Consider the following 21,599-nt stretch of genomic DNA (forward strand, 5'->3'; position numbering starts at 1 on the left):
ACTCAGGCACATTGATGTAACTGGACATCCAGGGATGTTCCTCCCTCACAGCCACTAAGAGAACTGCAGGAGGAGAAGTCACCCCAGAAAACCAGCCTGCTCTCTGCTCCTCTGACATTTGAAGCCATATAATTGCAATTTCAGTAGCAAGGAGCTGAATTTAACTGCACCTAACTGGAAATAATCTGTTTCACAAGCCCTGGGGTGAAGGCAACAGGGAGTGCTCCTAAAAAAAGAAGCCCGTTTAGCAAGCTAACAAAAAAATCCAACCTGCTTTTGTTCTATCCTCAGGCTGCAGAATATTTAAAAGTCTTGCCAAACGAGTGGCAGATGGAGTAGGACAGACTGTCCACAGATTTCCAAGCAGCCAAACAGGAGCAAAACCAAAATGCTGTTTGGTTGAAGGCACTGGGAGTTGCATTATGACTGGGAGCATTATCAGCTTGTGGAGGCAATGCTGCCCTACCTGAGGACGTGGTTGGCACTGGGGACATTAAAGGGTGGGTCTCCCTCACGCTGTTCATGCTGGGGAGTGGGAGAGACAAAGGCAGGGCAAGGTGCTTCTAAACTACACAGCCAAGAGGTTTTGAAGTAATGCTGAGCAAAGCAGTCCCAGCAGACAACCCTGCCCACCCCGTGTGCCTGAGGAGGGGCAGGTAGAGGATGCAGAATGCCAGACCTGACAGTCAACCTGGCTTTGCTGCTGCATCAGCACTTTCATAATGTCCTTGTGCAGCCCAAAGTCAGCTCCTTTGCCTCTCTCACATGTTCTTCTTCCTGCTCCAGGCCCCTGAGTCCCTCCATACCACTATCCAGGGCACTGCAAAAATTGTCCAAAGAAGTTCAAACTCATTCTACAAGTATTTTAAAAAACAATAAAGACTTCAGATTTTTTTTCCTGTCACATCTATGCTTTATACTCTGCCTCAAGCTAAACTTTTCCATAATACTCTTCCCCTATACCTGAATGTACTTATATGTACATATAAATGGATGTTAAGTATTCCCATACCTTTTGTTCCACCTTCAGAAACTGAGCCAGTTCCTCAGCAGTGAGATGATCCTTCTTGTCACTGTAGCTTAGGAGCAGCAAGTAGAGATCCCGACGTAAGGACATCATCTTGTAAAACACTGAAAATTCTTCAAAGTTTAGGGTTCCTTGGTTCTCATCCGTGTCTGCTTCCTAAGGGGTACAGACACTCAGGTAAGCATGGTAAAGACAGGAGAATTTGGGGAATAAAACAGAACAGGACTTCTGTACACCAACAGAAATAAATTCCAGTCTGTGAGGATCTGTTCAGATACAAATCCTAATGGTAAAACAACTGCAAAATTAAATCATCATCTATTGGATTTTTGGTGAAAACAGTTGTTACACTAAAGCCACAGATTCCCTATGAAACTCTAATTTCCCTCTTTAGTTTTGAGTTCATTTCCTCTGTAAAGAGGCTCACCCTGGGCTTTACTCTGATCTGCTGCCCTCCTGTATGCCCTGCAGTTATCCTGGATTAAAACCTAGCAAGGAGCATAATAATGTCACCCTGTGGATTCCCCAACAACAGTGACATTTTAAAACATTCAGGACAATATCACAGTTTTAAATACACATCAATTTAATCTGCAACACTTTCATCCCCTCAGCACTCTGCAGAGAGGACAAGTCTGCAGCAGCAATAAGACTCCACACCAAAATATACATCAAACATCTCCAGTCTTAATTTTTTGTCTCTCCTCAGAGGTAGGAAGAAAACAGTACTTAACACACACTAATACAAGCTTTTTCCTGTGAACATCTGCCTAAGAGGATTGCTTTGGATTTTCAAAACAAAGAATATATTCTAGGCAAGCACTAAGTAGGTCTCCATGAAAAAAGAACTTTAGGGAAGCTACAACTTGGGTAAGTTTTGGGCTATGGCAGATAATGGAAACAAACTGAAATATGAAAAGTGCTGTTGTTCCTCTGAATCATGTCCTTTGTTCAGAGCTGTATACTGGGGGTTCCTCTGTAGTTATAACCCCCTTGCCATTCCCAAGTCATGTACTGTTAACAGTGGTTCTCCCCCCATTGAGGTCAGAACCCTTTTTGTGCAGCCCTTCTAACACTCCCTTGGCTCTGGACCCGTTGGCTTGTCCCTACAGCGATACAAATACAAGCTCTCCAGCTGGAGAGCACCTCATCCTGCCACCACTTCTCAGGAACAGCGCCCTACTTCATCCCTGCACACTTTGGAAGTGCAGACAGAACAACTTTTTTTCCCTCTCAGGACTTGGCTTCACAACTCTGCCTCTGTTGCCTTTCATTACACCTCATTAGTGCCACTGTCATCCAAACCACAAACTCCCATCACAGCAAGTCAGCTGAGAAGAAAATAATTCCCAGCTATCTGGTGCTGAATGGGATTTTTAATCATTTTTATCTACTACATATCTTAGATGACATTCATAATTTCTGAAAACAAGTACTACCTGAATTCATCTCCACAACACAACCCCACCAGTTTCCACACTTCAGCTCTTTGGGGAGTAACTCAATGCTCCAAAGATGTATCTCTAGCATGGATTTTATGCCAGACAAACAAAGCATTTTTGACCATGGAAAATTCTTCATCTTTTACAGTGAACCAGCTTTTGGCTGGTACTGGTTTGGAAGACTTAACAAAACTTCCTTTTGCTCTCCTTTATGTCCTTGGCTTATCTTTCCTTTCCTACAGTAAACAAAAGGGCCAGTGAAAATTGGTAACTGGTTCCAGAGAACAGAAGTAAAAAATTGATTCTGACTAAGTATGAGGAAGTTGTTAAAAAAGAAACCCTAATTACTTTCATAATGCCAGTTTATATTAAATAATTTTCCATAAAGGAAATGAAAAAAGATTTCAATAGCAACAGAGTAACTCCATTGTCCATCAATGCCAGCACAGAACAATTCAGTCCACAGAGATGAAAACAATGATGCAGCTGAAAGACTAATATTGATGAATTGTCTTCTGTGTGGTTCATGTCACTTAAACAATGTTCTGATGCACCTTTGTCTACAAAAAGGTAAGACTTGGCAAAAGCCTCTGAGGTGCTGAAAAGGACAGTTTTGAGTCCCAACCTGCAGACCCTGCTCTGGATCTGCCCAGGAATAGACTAAGAGTGGCACAACCTTCCCCCAGCCACCGACCTGGAACATCTGCCGGACCTTCCTGCGGGGCAGGTTGACGTTGAGCTTGTGCATCAGCTGGTGGATCTCCTCGATGTTCAGCAGCCCATCCCCGTTCTTGTCGGCCTCCTCAAAGGTCTGCTTCACCCAGCTACAGACGTGTCAAGGACAGCTCCTCATGGAGAAGGGAGGCAGAGCACCGGGCAGGGCAGGGCCAGGACTCCAGCTCTGGAGAACACGGTCCTGCCCCAGCTCTGGGCTGGGAAATAACCCTTTTCCCCCTCCCTGCCCTTGCTACGTTTTCAGTCAAATGTTTAAAAGCAGAGCTGGTTTCTGTCAATTATTTACATCTCGGTTCACAACAGCAGCCCCTTTGCACTCCCATTTCTGCTACTAGTTTCTCCTCTGAGAACGTAAAGCTCTCAAATGTTGCTGGGCTTGCTCTGATATCTTCTTCCACCTCTCCCTTCGTTCTACTTGAACTTCACTGCCCAACCAGCCCCTTTCACCCCCTCCTTGCACACAGATCCCTCAGCACCTCTTGTTAAGCCCTTACACTGGCTGGAACTGGTACAGGGTCATTTGTGAGCAGTCTCCCAGCTGCCACATTTGATAAAGCAAACAGGACTCAACAGTGATGTTTCACCAGGAGAGAAGATACAGCAAATATGAGCAGCTTGGGAAAGTGGTGGTTAAATATAGCAATCTGAGGACATGTGCAACAGAGCATGCAATGTAACCCCAATGGATCTGTGCCTACTGTGGATCCGAATTAGCACTGAAAACATAAATTAAAAATGCCCACAGTGTATATATTCTCCGGAAGGAGACAACAAGTGACCACTGGAGATTTCCATGAGGCAGAAGAATAGACAGGTTACAATTTTAATTAAGACAGCTTGGTTTGGGGATTTTTGGTTAGGGGGTTCTTTGTGTATAACAGTAAACAGCACTGTTGTGAAAGAGAGTACATCAAGAAAATACTCAGTGGACATGAAGTTCATTTTCATTACTGGGCTACAACAAATATTTAAGGTTCTTTCAAGATTTGTGCTCCTGACAGTCAGTGTAGGCTGAGAAGCCCACAGGTATCTGACTTACACCAAGAGAAATGAAGATGGCCAGGAGTTACTGGTCAGTTTACTGAAAGAATCCCAGAAAGTCAGGGTTTCACCTGTACTAGATTTCAGTCAGTACTGTCCTCAAACCAGTGTCTTCTCAGGGACCTTGCAAGTTGCAGCAGAAGAATAAAAGCACAGCTGGGCAAACAGAAGATGACAGAAATGCTGAAATCATCCTGGGGTCAGTATGTATTGAGATAACTAGAAATAACTGGTTTGACCCTTCAAGAAGAATTTCATTAAGAAAATGCAAGACTATCCCCTGACTTCAGCCCATGTTTTATCTCACATACAAGTGTCCGTGTCAAAGCCGTTACTCAAGTTTCCACTGCAATCAATGGGAGGGTTTTGGTCACCTAATAGGAGGTGAAAGGACACCCTACACTGGAGTCACTAAGAACCACATCAGGAATAGGGAACGAGGAGCTGGAGCCCTGGCTATCAAAGGATACTGGTCGTGTGTCCTCTGGCGCTTGGCGAGCGAGTCCTCGTCGCTTATCCCGGCCATCAAATACTTGAGCCCCGTGATCCAGGTGCGAGCCTCCTCGGGGTTGGAGGTGATCAGGTCCAGGGACTCCAGGTGGTTGCCGTGGTAAATGGTGAAGCAGCAGCTGGGGTCAAAGCTGCCCTCGGCGTGGCGGTGGAAGATTTCCGACTGCCGGCCCTCGGTGACTTTGTAAATGGAGTCGATGACAACTGTGGGGAGAAGGGGAAACAAAGATTGACGTGCTCAGAGGGCAGCCAACCTGCTTCTGATTTGAACTGTTCTGAATTATTCAGGCTAGGAGTCACTACACTTTATTAATATTACATCCTCACATCCAAAAGCCCTCTCTGACTGGAAGGTTTTCCTTGCTTTGGCTGGGCCCAGTCCCAGCACAGCTCAGAGTACTGCCTGTGACACCACAGGGCTGAGAGGGCAGAAAGGGGAGCATGGGGAGACAGACAAGTGCCTCCCATCCATCAGTCGTTCCAGAGGGACTGCTCCCATCACAGCCCTGCTCCCCACAGCAGGAATCCGGGATACCCACGGCTGTGCTGGGACACGGCGGCTCCCGATGCCACGGCACCCAACAGATCTTCAACAACACCCACCGGCCCACAAACACCAACTGCCACTGCCTGGAGCCTTCCCAACTGCTTAGTTTTAATCTCAAGGCTCCCTGACAGTTCTGATGAATTCTAGTCTTTATTGTATTCAATAAACCACTGATTTGCATTTCCAATTTAAGACAGTGCAGCAGGAACAGCTTCATGAGAAATAATGCTACACAGCCACTTCAAGATGTAATAATGCCGGAAGAAAAGGATCACAGTTAGGATTAACAAACCTCAACCTAAACTCCAGGTTTATTCAAAGTTGTGATGTATACATTGAAAAGAGTTCAGTATAATTATCAAGGCCCTCTTTGGTTTGTTCAAAATTCATACAAACCTCTGAAAAATGCTCACATCTGACTGAACTATACTGGCCTTCCTTAATCCTCAGCTTTTAGGTGGCTAAACTCTGCCCACACTCTTGAAGACTTTTATGTAACTATAACACCACATTTAAAAGCAGCATCAAAAATAATTTATTTAACTATCCCCCTGTAATTCACATTCTATTCCGAACTGCCCCAGGAATCAACAGAAATAAGAGAAGTTTACTTTTTGCCTTCTCGCTTTTCCTGGAGGGTCTCCATCGGATGCAGGTCCTGTGCTCGTCCAGGTAGAAGAGCCGGACCAGCCCTTTGGTTCCACTCTTCAGCTTAACCATCTGAGTCCCAGACTGCATGACACTCATGCATCTTTCAACTGTGAAGCAGAGCAGAACAAAGTCAGCTGAATGGCCATCTAATTCCACTGAAAACACGACTTACGTCCAACATCTGCCAAGCACACAACATTTTTGAGTTGCACCATTAATGACAAACTGGTCAGTGCTGTGAGACATACAATTCCTTCTTCACTAACTTGTCCACACAGGAAAATGGAATAACTCATCTGTCAGAACACCTTCACAACAAAGGAAACAAGGAAAACTTTACCGTATGTTGAGGAAAATATTTTATAGTTGTTTCATGCTGATCTCATTTAAATTTTTTATATTACTGTACACAGTACTGCAGTTTTAAACCCCAGCACTCCATGAATTTGGACTGGTGAGATCATCATTCAAACTCCTCGTTTCTTTGGGCTCTATATCTTGTGTTTTTGATGTTGGCAGAGCTGCTCACAGAATTATACCCAGACAATCCCTCCTCCCCACACACATTCACACCCTCCCCATTCCTGCTACCAGACTTCAAGCACAAGCTGTGATGACTCCCTTTTATCCACCCATCCCATCCGGAGGGTAAGGCTTTGTTTTTCTGTTTTGACTAAAATAAACCCATCACTTCCATTTCACCTCACATCTTCCCTCCTACAGCCTTCCAAACACTAGGATCAAGATAACATTTCCTCTTATCTCAGTATATATATCCATGCTCTTCAGTTACCTTCTCCTGGTTTTATCCATTCTCAGCCTCTCCTCATTTGGTATCACTCCAAATTCACCTCCTGGGTGATTTGTTTACACTCTGGCTGACTCCCAAATATACTCTCTGGGTCTGTCTTTATTTCTTATCACCCTTTCTTATCACTCTTCCTCTCTCCACCACTTCTCTCTTCGGTGCTCCTCAGTATCACAACAAAGACTAACTCATCCTCCCACTCCTCTCTGCCACAGCTGGGATTTATTTTCCCAGCTCCCAACACCTCTGACACATGTCACAGGCAGCTGGAGCAGCACCTAAACATTGGTCAGGCAAGGAATGAGCAGCCACTGTCACTGGAACGACCTGTCCTGGCTCCCTCACACACAGGGAGCCAGCAAAGCCAAACCCCACATCGAATTACTCCACCAGAAGCACCATTTTTCCAGAGTTGTCTTTCTGGGAGGAATGAGAGGATTCAGGTTGAGCTGAACAGAACCAAACTCTCCTGAAAGCATCACATGAGTGCAATAAATGTGTCTTTTATAATGTCCATGAATACATGGCATGCCCTGAACCACCACACAAACCCAATAGGTGAGTTTGGAAAGGCTTAAAGAGAAAAGTGACATAAGCCAGAAATAGATGCCAGACCACAGCTGATACCAAGCCAAGCCCCTCAAGATCTGAACAGGGGTTTGAGTCAAACTGGTTGGCTGTGGCAGTTTTAACTTGTATCTAACCGAAGATGCACAAAGTACCAGGAAGTCAAACCTTTACACCACGAGGGATGGACAACCTTAGAAGCAAAATCAGTCTCTAAAACTTCCTACATCCATACCTACAGGTACAGCTTTCCTTGGCAGACCCAGCCTGTCCCTTTGGAACTGAGTTTAGATCAAGTTTGCCTTGGATTCCTTCCCAACAAGCAAACCAGACTTGTCCCTAGCCCAGAATGAAGGCTCCCTGTACCCTGTGTGTGATACACAACCGGGAGCTGCTCCACCAGCCCGGCACAACAACCACAGGCACCTTTGGATTTCACTAACAGGGATCACTTGCAACAGGGCTTTAGCTCTGTAAGAGGTTTAGCAACAAGCTACTCAACATGGAAAATCTGCTTCTTTGCACCTAAGACTAACAGTTATTAGTAAAATCTTACAAACCCAACTGATTCTCAAACAAGTCTCTATTAGAATCAGTTCAGTTGTCAGAGAGGGAAAAAAAAACCCAACTCTGTTTTCACTAATATGCTGTTTAGGACAGCCAGCAAAGGCAGAAGGGAAAGACCACATTCATTTAGTGGAAGAAAGGCAGAAAATGGGCCACACTCAGACAGTTAGAGCCAACAAAAGCATGGGGGAAATAAAAAAAACATAAAAGGCAATCTAGTTCCTTCTTCACCACATCAATTGCTTAAACATTTCTACATCACATTTGTAGTTGTTAGAGGTGCATTTCAGTCACGCTTTCAGACAGACTTCAGAATCAAAAAGTTATATGGAATAGATTTCAAAACTCTTTTTTGCACGAATAGAGAAGAGCAGAAGGAACCCAGTTCCTGCCCAGGATCTAAACGGTCTCCACTTCTCAAACACCACCTACATTAAGTTTAGTGCCCAAGGAAGCACCCCCTTTTCTGCTTGCACTTCCCCAATTCCACGGGAATAGCATCAGCACTCCAACTTTAAAGAATAGTAAATGTGTAAGAGAGTTCACTGCATCATCCCTGCCGTGGGGGTGTTGACAACAAAGAATCCACGTTAAAGAACAGACTGAGGTAATGGAAATGCCACAGCAATCATGGGCCCACTGGATTTCAGCTCTGCAAACCATTTACAAAACACCCCATCCTCCTTTAGGCTATTTATAAAATATAAGCACGCAAATAAAAAAGGTCTTTTTCAAATCTATTCTCAAAATGCTAATTCCAGTCTCGGCAGACACCGCACATTAGCATCTGAATCAGCGGAGGGTACTGAGCAGAGGCAGGGCAGAATAAAGCTCCAGAAGAGCAGTTCAGGGAGGCTTTCACTAAGAAATAGGGAAGCTGGTTCCAGAAAAACATCTAATCCTGTAGATAAACCAGGAATACAGAGTAAATGAAACAGCTCTTCAATGGAGATGGATATCAAAATTTGAGGAAGCAAGACATGGTTCCCATTAGATGGTATTTTTCTAACACAAGGACTAGCTGTGCATTTTTTGCCCAATGCCTGAGAATTAAATTAAACTAGAACACAACGTAGTTTATGTTACAAGATCAAAGAAAATTAATCTGGAAGTTTACATAAAAAAATATCATTATGCATTGTATATGGAAGGTGTTCCTGCCCATGGCAGGGGGTTGGAAATGAATGGTCTTTAAGGTCCCTTCCAACCCAAACCATTCCATGATTCTGTGATGTTTAGAGCTTTAAGTGAAAAAAATCTGAAAATTACAGTCACTTCTGTTTCCAGAGTTATGCAAACCTGACAGTCTAAAATCATCCCCACAGACATCCTGTAGTTTAATGGGATTTAAAAATATTGAAATACCCTCCCCAAATAACCATTTGAAGCTGACCAGACCTGAATTCAAACAGCACTCTTTAATTTTTAGTTCAAGCAACAACAATCATTCCCAACAGCACAAACATCTCCTTTGGGGGAGGAGCTGCTGCTCTATCAAAGTGCAAACCAGATACAAACCCATCTGTGCCAGCTCGACTTTCTCTGGAGTGGCCACACTCCCCAGCACGTGGGAGACCCCTGAAGCCAGGAGGAAGGCCATGGAGCCCTGGGAAGTGGGGCTGTTCCTGGAATGCCACCCGTGGGGCAGGTGCTGTTCCACCTGGGCATGCTGCTCATCGCTGCTGAGTGACCCCACTGCTGCTGCAGCTCTGACTGCTCAAAAAGCACTAATCCGCCCCAAATGAGGCAGTGCTACCTTCCAGCTCGGCTCTAATCTATCCCCACAGCAATCAGGGCCTTAATAACCAGGGAATGGCTCAGCATCCTTCCCACGGGAAGCCCTCACAAGAACTTACACTGTGCTCACAGTTTAACTGCCTTTCCCAGTATTCCAGGGGTTGGCATTCATTGGATTTCATTCCCAACAGTCACAGCTGTGTGGCTTCCCCACCAGGCCTTTAGGATGTGCAGGACCCTTCAGTCACCACCAGAAGGGAAATGTTGAGAATTAAAACATTACCCTGAGCAGCATTCCAGCAAAGTGGAAATGCACTTTGCTCTGCAGGGCCCGGTCCAGCAGGGAACCCACAGCCACTGCCAGAAACCACCTTCACCAACCTTAAACGAACATGGGGGGCACTTTGTCCTGCTAGATTTTGGGGTTTAGCTATTCAAGAAAGTACTATTACCCAAGCATTAGCAGCAAAACTGTATTGCCAAGAGCCTACAGCAATGTCTGGACAGAACACAAATTTCTTACTGCTGTCCATAAGTACAGTTTGTTTTTTTCTTCCTATTATACTACTGTATGTTAAGAAATTAATATTCCAAAGTGCAACCAAATGACAAAAGGTTTGGTCTCATGTCTTGCTCTTATGGACTTAATGTTACAGCCATCTGACAAAACAAAAAGATTAAATAAGGTATAAAGAGCATTACCAAACACTGAGAAGTGTAATTATGAAAGAGGATGGAAACTGGATTTCTAAATGATATGCATCAACTGCATTAAGCTGACATTAAGCTTGAGGAGATAAAAGGAACCCATAAAACACAGGAGTTACTTTTTCAACTGCAACATCAGCTCTTCTCCCCTGCATTCAGTATTTTGGGGTTTACTGTGTACTCTGCAAAGGGTTGTAAAGCACTGGCACAGGCTGCCCAGGGCAGCGGTGGAGTCACCATCCTTGGCAGCGTTCAAAAAACATCTGGATATGGCACTTGAGGACGTGGTTCAGTGGTGAACATGGTGGCAGTGCTGGGCTGATGGTTGGACTTCACGATCATCAAGGTCCTTCCCAAAAAAGCCCCCACCCCCTGAACTGGAGACCAGTACACAGTTAAACTATCCCGATCCAAGTAGTGAAACACTCTGGATCTGCTCAAACCCTGGAACAAACGCCAAGCCCCAGCATTCTCAGTTCTTTGTGCTCTCCTCAGCACCCTGTTTTGTATCATTCCCTCATCCTGAGCACACTAAGTTTGCCTTTACACTAATGCCATTAAAAGCCATTTAGTCCCCACCTCCAGCCCCAGAGAGCTCGTTTTATCTAAATCCCCCAGAAGAGCACTAATATCCAGCACTAATGTCAGCACAGGGCTGATTGCTGTGTTATGCAACAGCCAGAGGGCCCAGGAGGGCACAGAGGGCACATGCAGGTCCGGGGAATCCAGGGCCCCAGGCAGGACTGGCTTTAATAGCCACAGCTCATACTTTATGCCACATTTTAAATTGCTCTGCAGCAACTCTTCCAACCCTACAGAATTTTACATTAAGCTTCTTACGGTGCATTTAATCCTAATCTCTGGGAAGTCCACGGACATGAGATGGACAATCTCTCACACTTCTGCAAATCCCAAGAAAACCCTCAAGGAAGTCACAGAGCACCAGCAGAGACACCAAAGGCTGGTGCCAGGCCCAGCTGAAAAGGGCACAGGTAATTCATTCATCTCAGCCCTGGAGATGCAGAGAAAGCAAACGAGGAACCAAACACAAACTGTGACTACCCAAACCAACCAGAATGGTGTGCAGGCAATGGAAATCACTGTGGAAAACAACTCATGCCTGGAAAGTCACTGGATAATATGCAAACAAAAAAGGGGTGAGGCTTAAAACAAAAACATACAATACCCAGAAAGGGGAAACAACCCCAAACACAACCAAAATCTACCAGCATAGTTTCAACTCTTTGCAGATCTGAGAATTGTTTGGTGTTGCCTTTTCTTCTTCCAAAAAAACAAAACAAAACCAAATATTTGGGAGTAGCAGCTCTCAGAAGTCATGTTTGAGTAACACATATTTCATGTAACTGCTCTTCCAGCCTCCCCTCTTGACATTGCTGGCTCAATGCTACTGCCTATGATCAATAATTCATCTTATTTTCCCATTCAAGTGAACAGTTTTTGCTCATCTCCTCCACAGCTGATCCCTGTCAATCCTTGGTTATTCCTGCCATGGGAGCACCCAGAATCCCTTCCTGGATGGAGATCCCCTCCTCTTTTGCACTTACAGATCAGAAAGGAACCAGGAGCATCCAAACAAAACCCTGGCACTACGGTATCATCCCAATAGTGTTGTAATGATCCTCACAAGTTGTGTTCCCTCAGTGAGGCTTTACAGAGTACTGTGCAATGCAGAGAATGTCTTGCCAGCACAGTGCCTCACTTACAGGGGCTGTGATCCCCTTTTTGGGAGCAACCCTTCAGTGTAGCAACTGAAGTCCGAGAGAACAGCCCCCAGAGACCAGGAATAATGGATATTTTCCACCTCTGCCCAAGCATGCCTCCCTTCTGCTAGCTCAGCAAACTTCCAATTATTATCTTCAAGCAATTAGCCCAGGTTTCATCCCTTGTTCAGAACCAGCCCACATCAGAGCTGGTCATTGTGAGAGCTCTGGTGCCTCTGTAACGCAGCAGGACTGAGGGCTGTAAGTTTTCCATTCAGACCATGGAATTAGTCCTTTATCCACACTGAAAAGCTCAATCATTTAAGCACAGACATGGCCAGCTGCCAAAGCACATTGTCACATCAATGGGGTGAACAAGGAGTGCAGATTTATTAAGCAAACACAGTTAAGTTTGCACATCCTAATCCTCTTTATTTTGTGAGGATCCCGCAGCAGGGAAGGCACAGCAATTGATTATGACACTACAGAGCATGTGGAAAAGGCAGGAGACAGGAAGAAATGGAGGAGAAGAGTTTCCACTGCCCCTGCCAAGAGGGAGAAGAGCAGCCAGGTGTGCAGGTGCTGCTGTGCCAGGCTCAGGAGGGGGACTCAGGACGGGCAGCACCCTCACCCTGCTGTAACCAGGCACAGGGAGAAGGAGGCACCGCTCTGGGGGGCTGTGGCCGTGTCTGCAAAGGGAACCCCTCAGCCAGGCAAGTGCTCAGGCACCAGAGGAGCAATCCCTCACTCCCAGGAGCTCCCCTGAGCCACCTCTGCAGCACTGAGACAGCAGCTCAGCCTTTGATGCCTCCCAGAACTGACAGAGACCAACCAGTCTGGAAGGCAGATCGGGAGCTGTGCCTCTGGAAGCACAGGTGCAACACAGTAAGCCACGAGTTCTCTGCCTTCCAGAATCCCAGATCTGCCCTCTAAACAAATCAGTAAGTACATAAATAAGGATCATACACTGTGAAACAAACCTGTCTTGTTCTCGGCCTGCCTTTGTTGTACGTTACTACCCAGGGAAATAGAATTCCCACCACAGCATATTCACCTGGGTCAGATGCCCTCATCCTCCACATCCTCTCCAAATACACAGTTTCTTTATACCTCTCACCCCCTGCTTAACTTCTCCAATTTAACAAAAAAAATAGAAAAAAAAACCACACAAAGACCCTTCCTAAAGTTCCTCCCTGTCCCCACACAGGAGACGCGCAGAGGATAAACCATCCCAGCTTCACTGTGAACAGTCAATCCTTATGTCTGCAAATTTATCAGCAAATGGCAGTGTGTGACAGCAACCTCAGCACCTGGACAGCAATCTCACTCCCCTGGGGAGGGGAACGAGTGACAGGGCACAAGAGCAGCTGGAGCTGCAGGGTGAAGAGGCACCCAGTGCCAGGACCCGGAGCTGGGCTGGAGGGAGCACTGCTTCCCCCTCGGGCTGCCAAACAAACCCACATCTGGGGCTCTGTTAGACAGCAGGAGGAGGGGGAAAAAAGCAGAATAGAATGGAAGGTGGAGTTAATTAACCTTTAAAAGTAATGAATGGAGACTACATTGCCACAGATGATATGGACTAATTTATTCACACTCTTCAGAAACAGTCATTTTGCTAAAGAAACATGTTTATCTATTCTATTCTAAGTTACCTCGGAGCAAGTCACCAACAGTGAGTCATCTGTGGGTAAACAATGAATTGACAGTCTCAAACACCAAAGTGATTTTATGACTGAAAATGACGATGTTTTGTGCAGCTGAGTTTCACGCTGATCAATGTTTCTATTGGTAACGTGCAAACACCTCCAAACCCATTATGTGTTGTGGTGCTGAGGGTATTGATAACCTGCCACAGCCCAGGTTCCAGCTCCTGTCCTACTGCCTGATTTCCTGTCTCTCACACAGAAACCCTCCCGTGGCATCTCAGAACTCTCATTGCAGCCATCCCAAAAGCACAGGGAGCAGCCCATGCTGCCAGGCTATCCTCCAAGGCATGAGCTTCTGCTGGAAAAGAGGAAAAACAAGCACACACATCTGCAGCAAGCTCAGTGCTGGGAGGAGCTGTGAACGTTTCTTTCAGCCAGTTCTGTTCCCCAGCCCCTGGTTTCCCACGGCAGGGTCACCAGCCCAGCCCAGCATTCAGACTTCATCAAAGTGCTGCCAGAGGTACTTGAACAGTTTCACATCTATGCCACACAGTTTCAGAAAGGCAACAGTTGTTCTTCAGCAAACTGCAACAACCTTTCCAGTTTCACACCAGCGTTCTGCAGATCTACTGAAACAAGAGTAGATTGATTTCATAAACACCACAAAAAGGGGAACAGTAAGTAGTTAACAAGCACATAACCTAGTTGCTAACTGGTCCACTGAGCCCTTGGCTCTGCAGAACAGCCTGGATGCCTCTCATGGAGCCCTCAGCATCCAGCTCCAGCACCCTCAGAACCCTCCCCGGGGCCATGGGAGGACACTCTGGTCAGGCTGGCAGGTGAGACACTTCACACAGGGAACAACCCCAGGACATACCAAACCATCCCCAGGCTTCACACCTCTCACAGCTGCCACGTGCACGTGCTAATTTGTTGTCAGTGCACATAATGCTGTGACAGATTTAAGCTATTGCTGGAATTAAACCTGTGCGAGACCAAGATCTCCCCAGGAGGAGACTGATGCCTTCAATACCCACTCAGACCATAATTCCTTTATATATCACTATTCCAGAGTCCACACTTAATTCTTGCTTTCCAGGTTCTTGGACAACTGCAGGTACATGAGCCCCAAAGCAGCACTAATAACAGTATTGAGCAGGCTGCTGTGATGGTCTCTGGGAATGAGCCCTGATGGATTTGGGGCTGTTTCTCAGCTTAGCTGTGCCAACTGCATCCCTGAGGTTCTGATAAAACACCAGAGAACTACAAAGCACCAGCAGACCCACAACCAAGGCAGGTCTGTGCTGTGCCCGCTGCATCCCAGTGCCAATCCCTCCCCGAGCTCCAGCATTTCCTGCTCTCAGGGTCAGCAGCCACCCAGGAATCCACAGCCAAGCCACTGGAGCTGCTGCTTCCCGGGAGAGCTCATCTGGAGCCGAGGCAGTGCCCGCCTGCTCAGGTACCCATTTATCCAGGTGTTATCCTACAACACCCTCAGGTGTGTTAATGTGCTCGGGGTGTGCTCCTGCTGGGATCAGTATGGGTGCCAAAGGTGCAAACTCCAGCCTGCTCCTGGGGACCAGGCACTCTGCCTGTTCCCCCCATGCCACATGGGAACACGTCTGTGCCCACAGGACACAAGGCCGGGTCCGTGCTCGTGCCGTGCAGACCCAACACCACTGTGGTGGCATCAGCACAGCCACACCTGGGCACCAGGGACACCCAGGGGAACTGGCTGTCCCTGATTCCCCACTGCCCTCCCCAGACAGGGATGGCAGCGCCACTGACCGAGACAACCAAGCGGATTGGGAATTTTTGGTGTTAGACCAGGGGAAGGAGAGGGACTGCAATGACCTGGAGCTGAATTCCACCATCAGAGTACTCTGGCATGGAATGTTGGTATCCACACACACACTGGCACGAGATTCAGAAGTTAAACCCGATGCTTTCCTTCCAGGCCTGTTCCACACCCCCTCCAGGAGCTGGCTGCTGTGAATTATTCAATGGGGCCATATCCATTACCTCCTGTGCCTCAGGAAGCAGATGGAGTAACACCTGCTCTCCTTTACCTGAGCATGGGCATCAAATCTTAATGCAGAGCTTGGGGTAACCAAAACCTCCACATAAGAACAGGGTTTGGCACTGCACCACACCAAGAACAGGGTTTGGCACTGCACCACACCAACTCCAACACAGGAGGCTCTTTCCTCAGGATCTACAAATAACTCATTTTTTCCTCAAACAGGCTCAATTTCTTACACAAAAGCTGTGTCTATTCCCAGTCACTTTGACTCAATAACAAGTATCAAATAAAATCAACAATGCCAGATACAAAGAAACACATCAATATATCACTAACACTGCCCTGAATCTTTTTAACATTTTTTATACTGGGCAAAATGATGTTTCAAAGCACAATCCATGACTTTTAGTGGTTTAATTTTAGACTAGTTTGTTTGATTTTAAATTACAGATAATTATGTCATAAAAATGCCTTCTGAGCTCCCCAATTTTGGCAAGCCCGTAGTTTGCCAAATGTAAGTTTTTTTCTTTAAAAGCACATAACCCAACATCCTTAAGGATAAGCAAAATACAAAAATTAACTTTATCTAGCATGATTTCTCCTCTCCACAGCATTTACCCTCTATCCACTTAGAGCCTTAAGCTAATTGCCACTTTCCATCAAGCGCTGACTTAAATTGAACAAAATCAGACATTATAAACTACAAGTTATTGAAGGAAGTTATTCAAGATGTCTTCCTTTTCTGTACCATCTCCTGCAATTCTTGAAAAGACCCATCCAGTGCTGTTTCATTCAAATTTTACACATCATTTGCATGCGTGTTATACTATTTATAAACACTACTAGAAAAAGCTACAGAAACTCTTCTCCAGAGAAAGCCACAGCAAAATGCCCAACAGATGAAAAGGTCAAGAATGTTTTTGTTCAAGGCAAATGCATTTGCAATAATTTAAGCTAACACAGAAGTGCAGTTTGTCCTTATCATAGGAGCAGTATCTCATATAAAAATGACGTGTTTTCATGGAGAAATGTTCTTTCAAGTCAATACAAAAATACCAAGTTTTCTTGCTAAACAATGAGGAATACACACACATTTTTCATACCAGCCATGTCCACAGAAATACTGTAAGTAACTTAACAATCAGAAGGATTAAGTTACCTGATTTTTCTACAAGCATTCCCAGAAATGTTACGAGCTCGTCCTTTGGCAATTCCAAACTCAAACATCCTCAAAACATTCTTACCTTTTTCTGGACTTAGATTTTTATATACTTCAAGGTCTGCCATTAAATTTGTAACTCATGCATTATTGGCAAGCAGAATGGAAATTCTCCCTGCAGGAAAGCCTCAGTTCAATCTTCGTGTCTTCAGAGCTAACACATGCGGGAAGCAATCCTTGGAAGTACGGCAGAGCTCTGCCAGCACTGCTCTGCAGGACCAACGGCGAGATCTTCCTGATCCATCCGCAAATCCAGGGGCAACACCAGCCAACTTTGCTCACAGGCGGGAAGCACAGCCCGGGAGGGGAGCTGGGAGCATCTGCTCCTGCTGTGCTCAGGGATGAGGAGCAGCGGCTGCTCCGGGTCTGACACACACACAGCCCACGGAGACGCTCCGGCAGGAACCGTGCCCGCAGCCTGGGAAGAGCAGCTCCAGTCGGGAGCACGAGGAAATCCTGCGGGCAGGGTCGGGAAGGGATTACCACACTTGAGTGAGAGAGCGGGAGAGTGACGCAGGCTGGATGCAGGAGAGAAAATCCACCCTCACTCCAAAGTAACTCCCAGCATCTGCCACCACGGATCCTGCGAGGCGGGAGGAGAGAACCTTCCCGGACCCTGCTCCTTTTCCCCGGATTTTGTGCCTCCTCCCCTGTGTCTGTCCCTGGCTCGAGGGGGAACAGCCGCTCTGCAGAATGAGGCCAGTGAGAGCACAGATGCAAATGGCTGGGGCTGTGCATCACTGAGCAGTGCATTTCAGGAGAGCCAAGGTCCCCCGTGAGATGCTGAGCACCGATGCTCCCAGGGGCTACAGAAACCTCCGTGCTACCCCAGAGATCCTGGGCTGCTTTCAGCCAACTCAGTGCTCCTGAAATCAGGGTTTATAGTCACTGTGGAACAATGGGTAGAAATATTCAGACTTGCATAAGTTGCACTTACTTACAACGGAGCCCAAGGGAACACAGGGCTGGAAAGCACAGTAAGAATAAAGTCAGCTCATAACACTTCACATCTTTCATTTACTGCATTTTCCAATTGTTTCACTCTTCAGCTGGCTCTTCCACAGTGACATTTACATCAGCACACCAAAGGAATTCCCAGCTGTATTCCCAAACATCGTGACAGCAATAAAAGAGGACAGAATTTGTCTAGTGCATGTTAGGGAGAAGTTACAGGATAGACAGCGTGGTTGAGAGGAGGAAATAAAAAAAGCAACCCAAAACCCCACCCCCCATAGTTCTACATGCCTGTAGAACTTCAGTGAGATGGGAGACAAGATCCAAGGGGAGTTGACGTATTTCCCTTACTGAGAAATCATTATTTCTTAGCCATTTTTAACACACACACAGCCAGTCAGACTTCCCACAGCCCCCAGGTCGTGATACATCACAGGAACCGTGGGGTGTCTGTGGACTATGTCCAGCAACCTGTAAAATGAAACAAGACCCCAACCCCACTGTAGGATGGTTCTTGGCTGCCCTCAGTTTGTTCCAATGGCACTTCCAGGTTGGGATGGCAGGACGTGACAGAAGTCCCTCTCTGAGGAGGGAAGTGTCACCCATTCCCAGGCAGAATAAGGGAAACAGGGCAGCCCATCCTTACCCCACCTCTGGTTCTCAGCTCACCACATCACCAGATCAAACCATCACTCTGAAGCCTCTAGACAGTTACCAATACATTTGCATTCAAATCAATTGATGTGCTAGAGTTGCAATTTAACAACAGAAAATAAACTGCCACCACTGCATAGTTTAACATCAGACTGCAGATAACATGGTAAGTACAAGTTCACACACACTCCTACCATTCCATCCATTATGTGTCAAGCTATACACGAGCATCTTTAACAGCACAGCTGCTCTGTCACAAACCTTGCACAACCATTAATACATTCTTCATTATTTTGTCTTCAAGGGAAACTTCATTTTAAAACCAGAAGTGCTTAAATGCTTTGGAAATTCGAGTACATCGTATGGGTTAGAAGGTTACAGCAAACAAATGAAGATCATGTAATTCAGAAGACATGCCCAATGGTGTGACAATAGTTGCAGCTTTATTCAACTTCAGAAAAAAAAAAAAAAAAAAAAGACATCAATCCCCATGACAACTCTTCAAGCCAGGTTTTGCATCTAATCCCAAGCCTTGTCAGAGTCAAATTTGAACCGATGTGGCCCTGAGGACACAGAATGTCACAGTTTGTCTGGCTGCAAAGGGAAAAGGCAACAAGTTCCTTTTATACCACCTGACACTGCACCTACATCTGATTTAAGCAGCGCCACTCTCACGAGGTTCCAGTGATTCCACACACTCCCTGCTCTCAGGGTAGTCACGGGCTCCTGCTGGGAATGCTCTGTGGTGCCACAGCAAAGTCCTAACAAAACGTCGGAGTTGATGGTGACAAACAATATTTCCAAACAAAAAATTGGTTTTCCATCACCTGTCATTGATTGACATCAGTTGTCACCTCTCTGCCTGTTTTTCCTACTTAGATTTTCTGCTCATACCTAACAGGGCTCAGACTACCAGTCAGAGACACAACACTGCAAGTTCTACTGCTAAATACTCATTTTCCAATAAATGAGAATATGATTTAACTAACAGTTTTGAAATTACAGCATCAGAAGAAGGTTCATTTTCTAGCTCATTGATTTTTCCTTTTTCACTGTCAAAATAGCTGGAAACCAGTACAAAGCCTAATTCTGCTAAAGAGCAAGAAAAGCTGATTAGAGAACTAACACCTCTCACAGTGAATTGATAATGAAATAAGAAGACAATAACATCTTCATATTCATCATCCAAATTTAATCTTAGACCTAAACTGTAATACAAACTCCAAGTGGAAACTCAGCTAGCAATTAATAAAACTTTGTATTAGCTGCATAGAAAACTTGTCATTTTTATCAGATTAAAGCTTGTATCCACTCATTTGTCATTAATGAAGACATTGTTCTATGGAAAGCTGAGAAACACACCAAGATGGAAGGGGAAAACACTTGGCACTAGACCTCAATCACCAAACACTGTCTGGAGACAGATCCCACTCGAGACTCCTCCTCTCAACAAAGGAGGGAGCCAGTGACAGACAGAGGGTTCCTCACCAAAGTACCAGGACAGTTTCTTCAGGCATTTTTGTCTCTTTTTTAATCTAAGTGAACCTCAACACATAAATTCTTTAGTGCCCTTCTTGTATATACATTTTCACTTACATCTCTTTGTCTCGAGGAATGAATTGTGGCTATTTCACCACAGAAGTCAGAATATGAACCAATATATGAATTCCTGCACTCCTGACTTGTCCTGCTTTCCCAAGCATCATTACAAAACTCCAACTGAAGCCGATTATGAAGATCTGAGGCTGGATCCTGCTCTCCACATCTGGCATCTGCAGCCCTGTGCCTCAAACCCCGGCTCGCACGAGGCTCCAGCAGAGCCCTGCCCACCAGCAAACATCAGCCTGAATGTAGATGTGCAATCTGGCAAAGCTGTAGTATTGTTCCCCCAAAACTTTGTGCTCCAATGACCAAAACAGACCACTTTACTGCACAGAAAGTAAAACATAATGCATTTTATGTTCTTATTCACTGGGCACGAAAGTTCAATATCACTGAAGCAAAGAAAAGTTCTCCACTCTTTTACTCAGCTCAGGTTGGAAAGGAGACATTCAAAGGCCCTAAAATGCTGACATTAAGGACCTGTGTCACTTCTCAGGCTCAGCCCCAGCTCAGAACACCCAGGCAATGGTCTTTCCCAGGTGAAGCAATTGAGCAACCCAACTTGCCAAAGCCACTACAGCCTGCACGTGGCATGGAATCCCTGATTCCCCTCAAGCAGATGGTTTACACCAACCACCATAAGTTTTGGAGTTAATTAATTGATCACAAGCACGAGTGAATTCCAGAAAAAAAAAAACTTAAGGAAAAAATAAAATTATCAGATGTAAAGATAATAAGTGCAATTATCTGGATCTTCTGGCTTGGGACATACTTGCATTGCTGATGGGAGGCACTGGGAGCCACAGAAGGGCTATTCCATACACACTGGGGTTTTTCCCTTTTTCTTTTCAGCCCCAAACACACACTAGCCAAGTAGATGGATGTTTGCTTTGACAACACAGCCATTCCCACATTGTTATTGCCAGCAAACAAACAAAACATGATCCACATTTACAGCTTAAAAACCCTGCGAAAATAAAAAAAAACCCTCTTTTTCCAAGCCTAGAGGGATGCTGCACTTTGTATCTTGGCACTGCTTGCAACAGGAAGGAAAAGAAAGTGGGTTCATCAAATCCTCAAGGCTATTCCAAACATTGTAATTGCTTGTCTGCTCTGTTCTACAGGAACTGCTAAAATAGCTGAGGCCCAGATCTGCCCCCAGCCTGTTATTCTCTGTGTGCACACACACTGCTGGATCTCACTGCTGCTGCTGCTGAGGAAAACTGACACTTTTGCTCCTGGGCAGATAAGACTCCCCAGAGTACAAGGCACAGCAGCAACCTCCACTTCTGTAACCAAAAATTCAGACATAAACAGATAAGAATTTCAATATCCTGCAAATGCAGCCATTAGCAGCTTCTCCTAACAAAATCATAAAATCCTGGGAAAGCCTCAGGCAGTGCCATGCCCACAGCACTTCACTGCACACGAGTGTCAGTC

At 45.6% G+C, this 21,599-nt stretch overlaps 1 protein-coding gene across 12 annotated transcripts in view; it reads right to left on the reverse strand.

Annotated features, from left to right (window-relative positions):
• Positions 1 to 21,599, reverse strand: part of PLCH1 (phospholipase C eta 1) — an 83,035-nt gene that overhangs the window by 44,510 nt on the left and 16,926 nt on the right. For 11 of the 12 annotated variants that reach the window (XM_032698180.1, XM_032698188.1, XM_032698186.1 and 8 more), the window contains exons 3-6: positions 5,914 to 6,060; positions 4,716 to 4,959; positions 3,164 to 3,293; positions 1,013 to 1,183 (exon numbers count right to left, since the gene is read on the reverse strand). In XM_032698180.1, the coding sequence (XP_032554071.1) occupies positions 1,013 to 1,183; positions 3,164 to 3,293; positions 4,716 to 4,959; positions 5,914 to 6,060 (692 nt within the window). Of the gene's footprint in view, positions 1 to 1,012; positions 1,184 to 3,163; positions 3,294 to 4,715; positions 4,960 to 5,913; positions 6,061 to 16,974; positions 17,030 to 21,599 lie in introns of those variants that run through there. The other variant, XM_032698184.1, reaches the window with a different exon arrangement.

The sequence above is a fragment of the Chiroxiphia lanceolata genome, chromosome 10 (genome assembly GCF_009829145.1).
Source record: "Chiroxiphia lanceolata isolate bChiLan1 chromosome 10, bChiLan1.pri, whole genome shotgun sequence".
In the NCBI taxonomy this organism is placed as follows: Eukaryota; Metazoa; Chordata; class Aves; order Passeriformes; family Pipridae; genus Chiroxiphia; species Chiroxiphia lanceolata.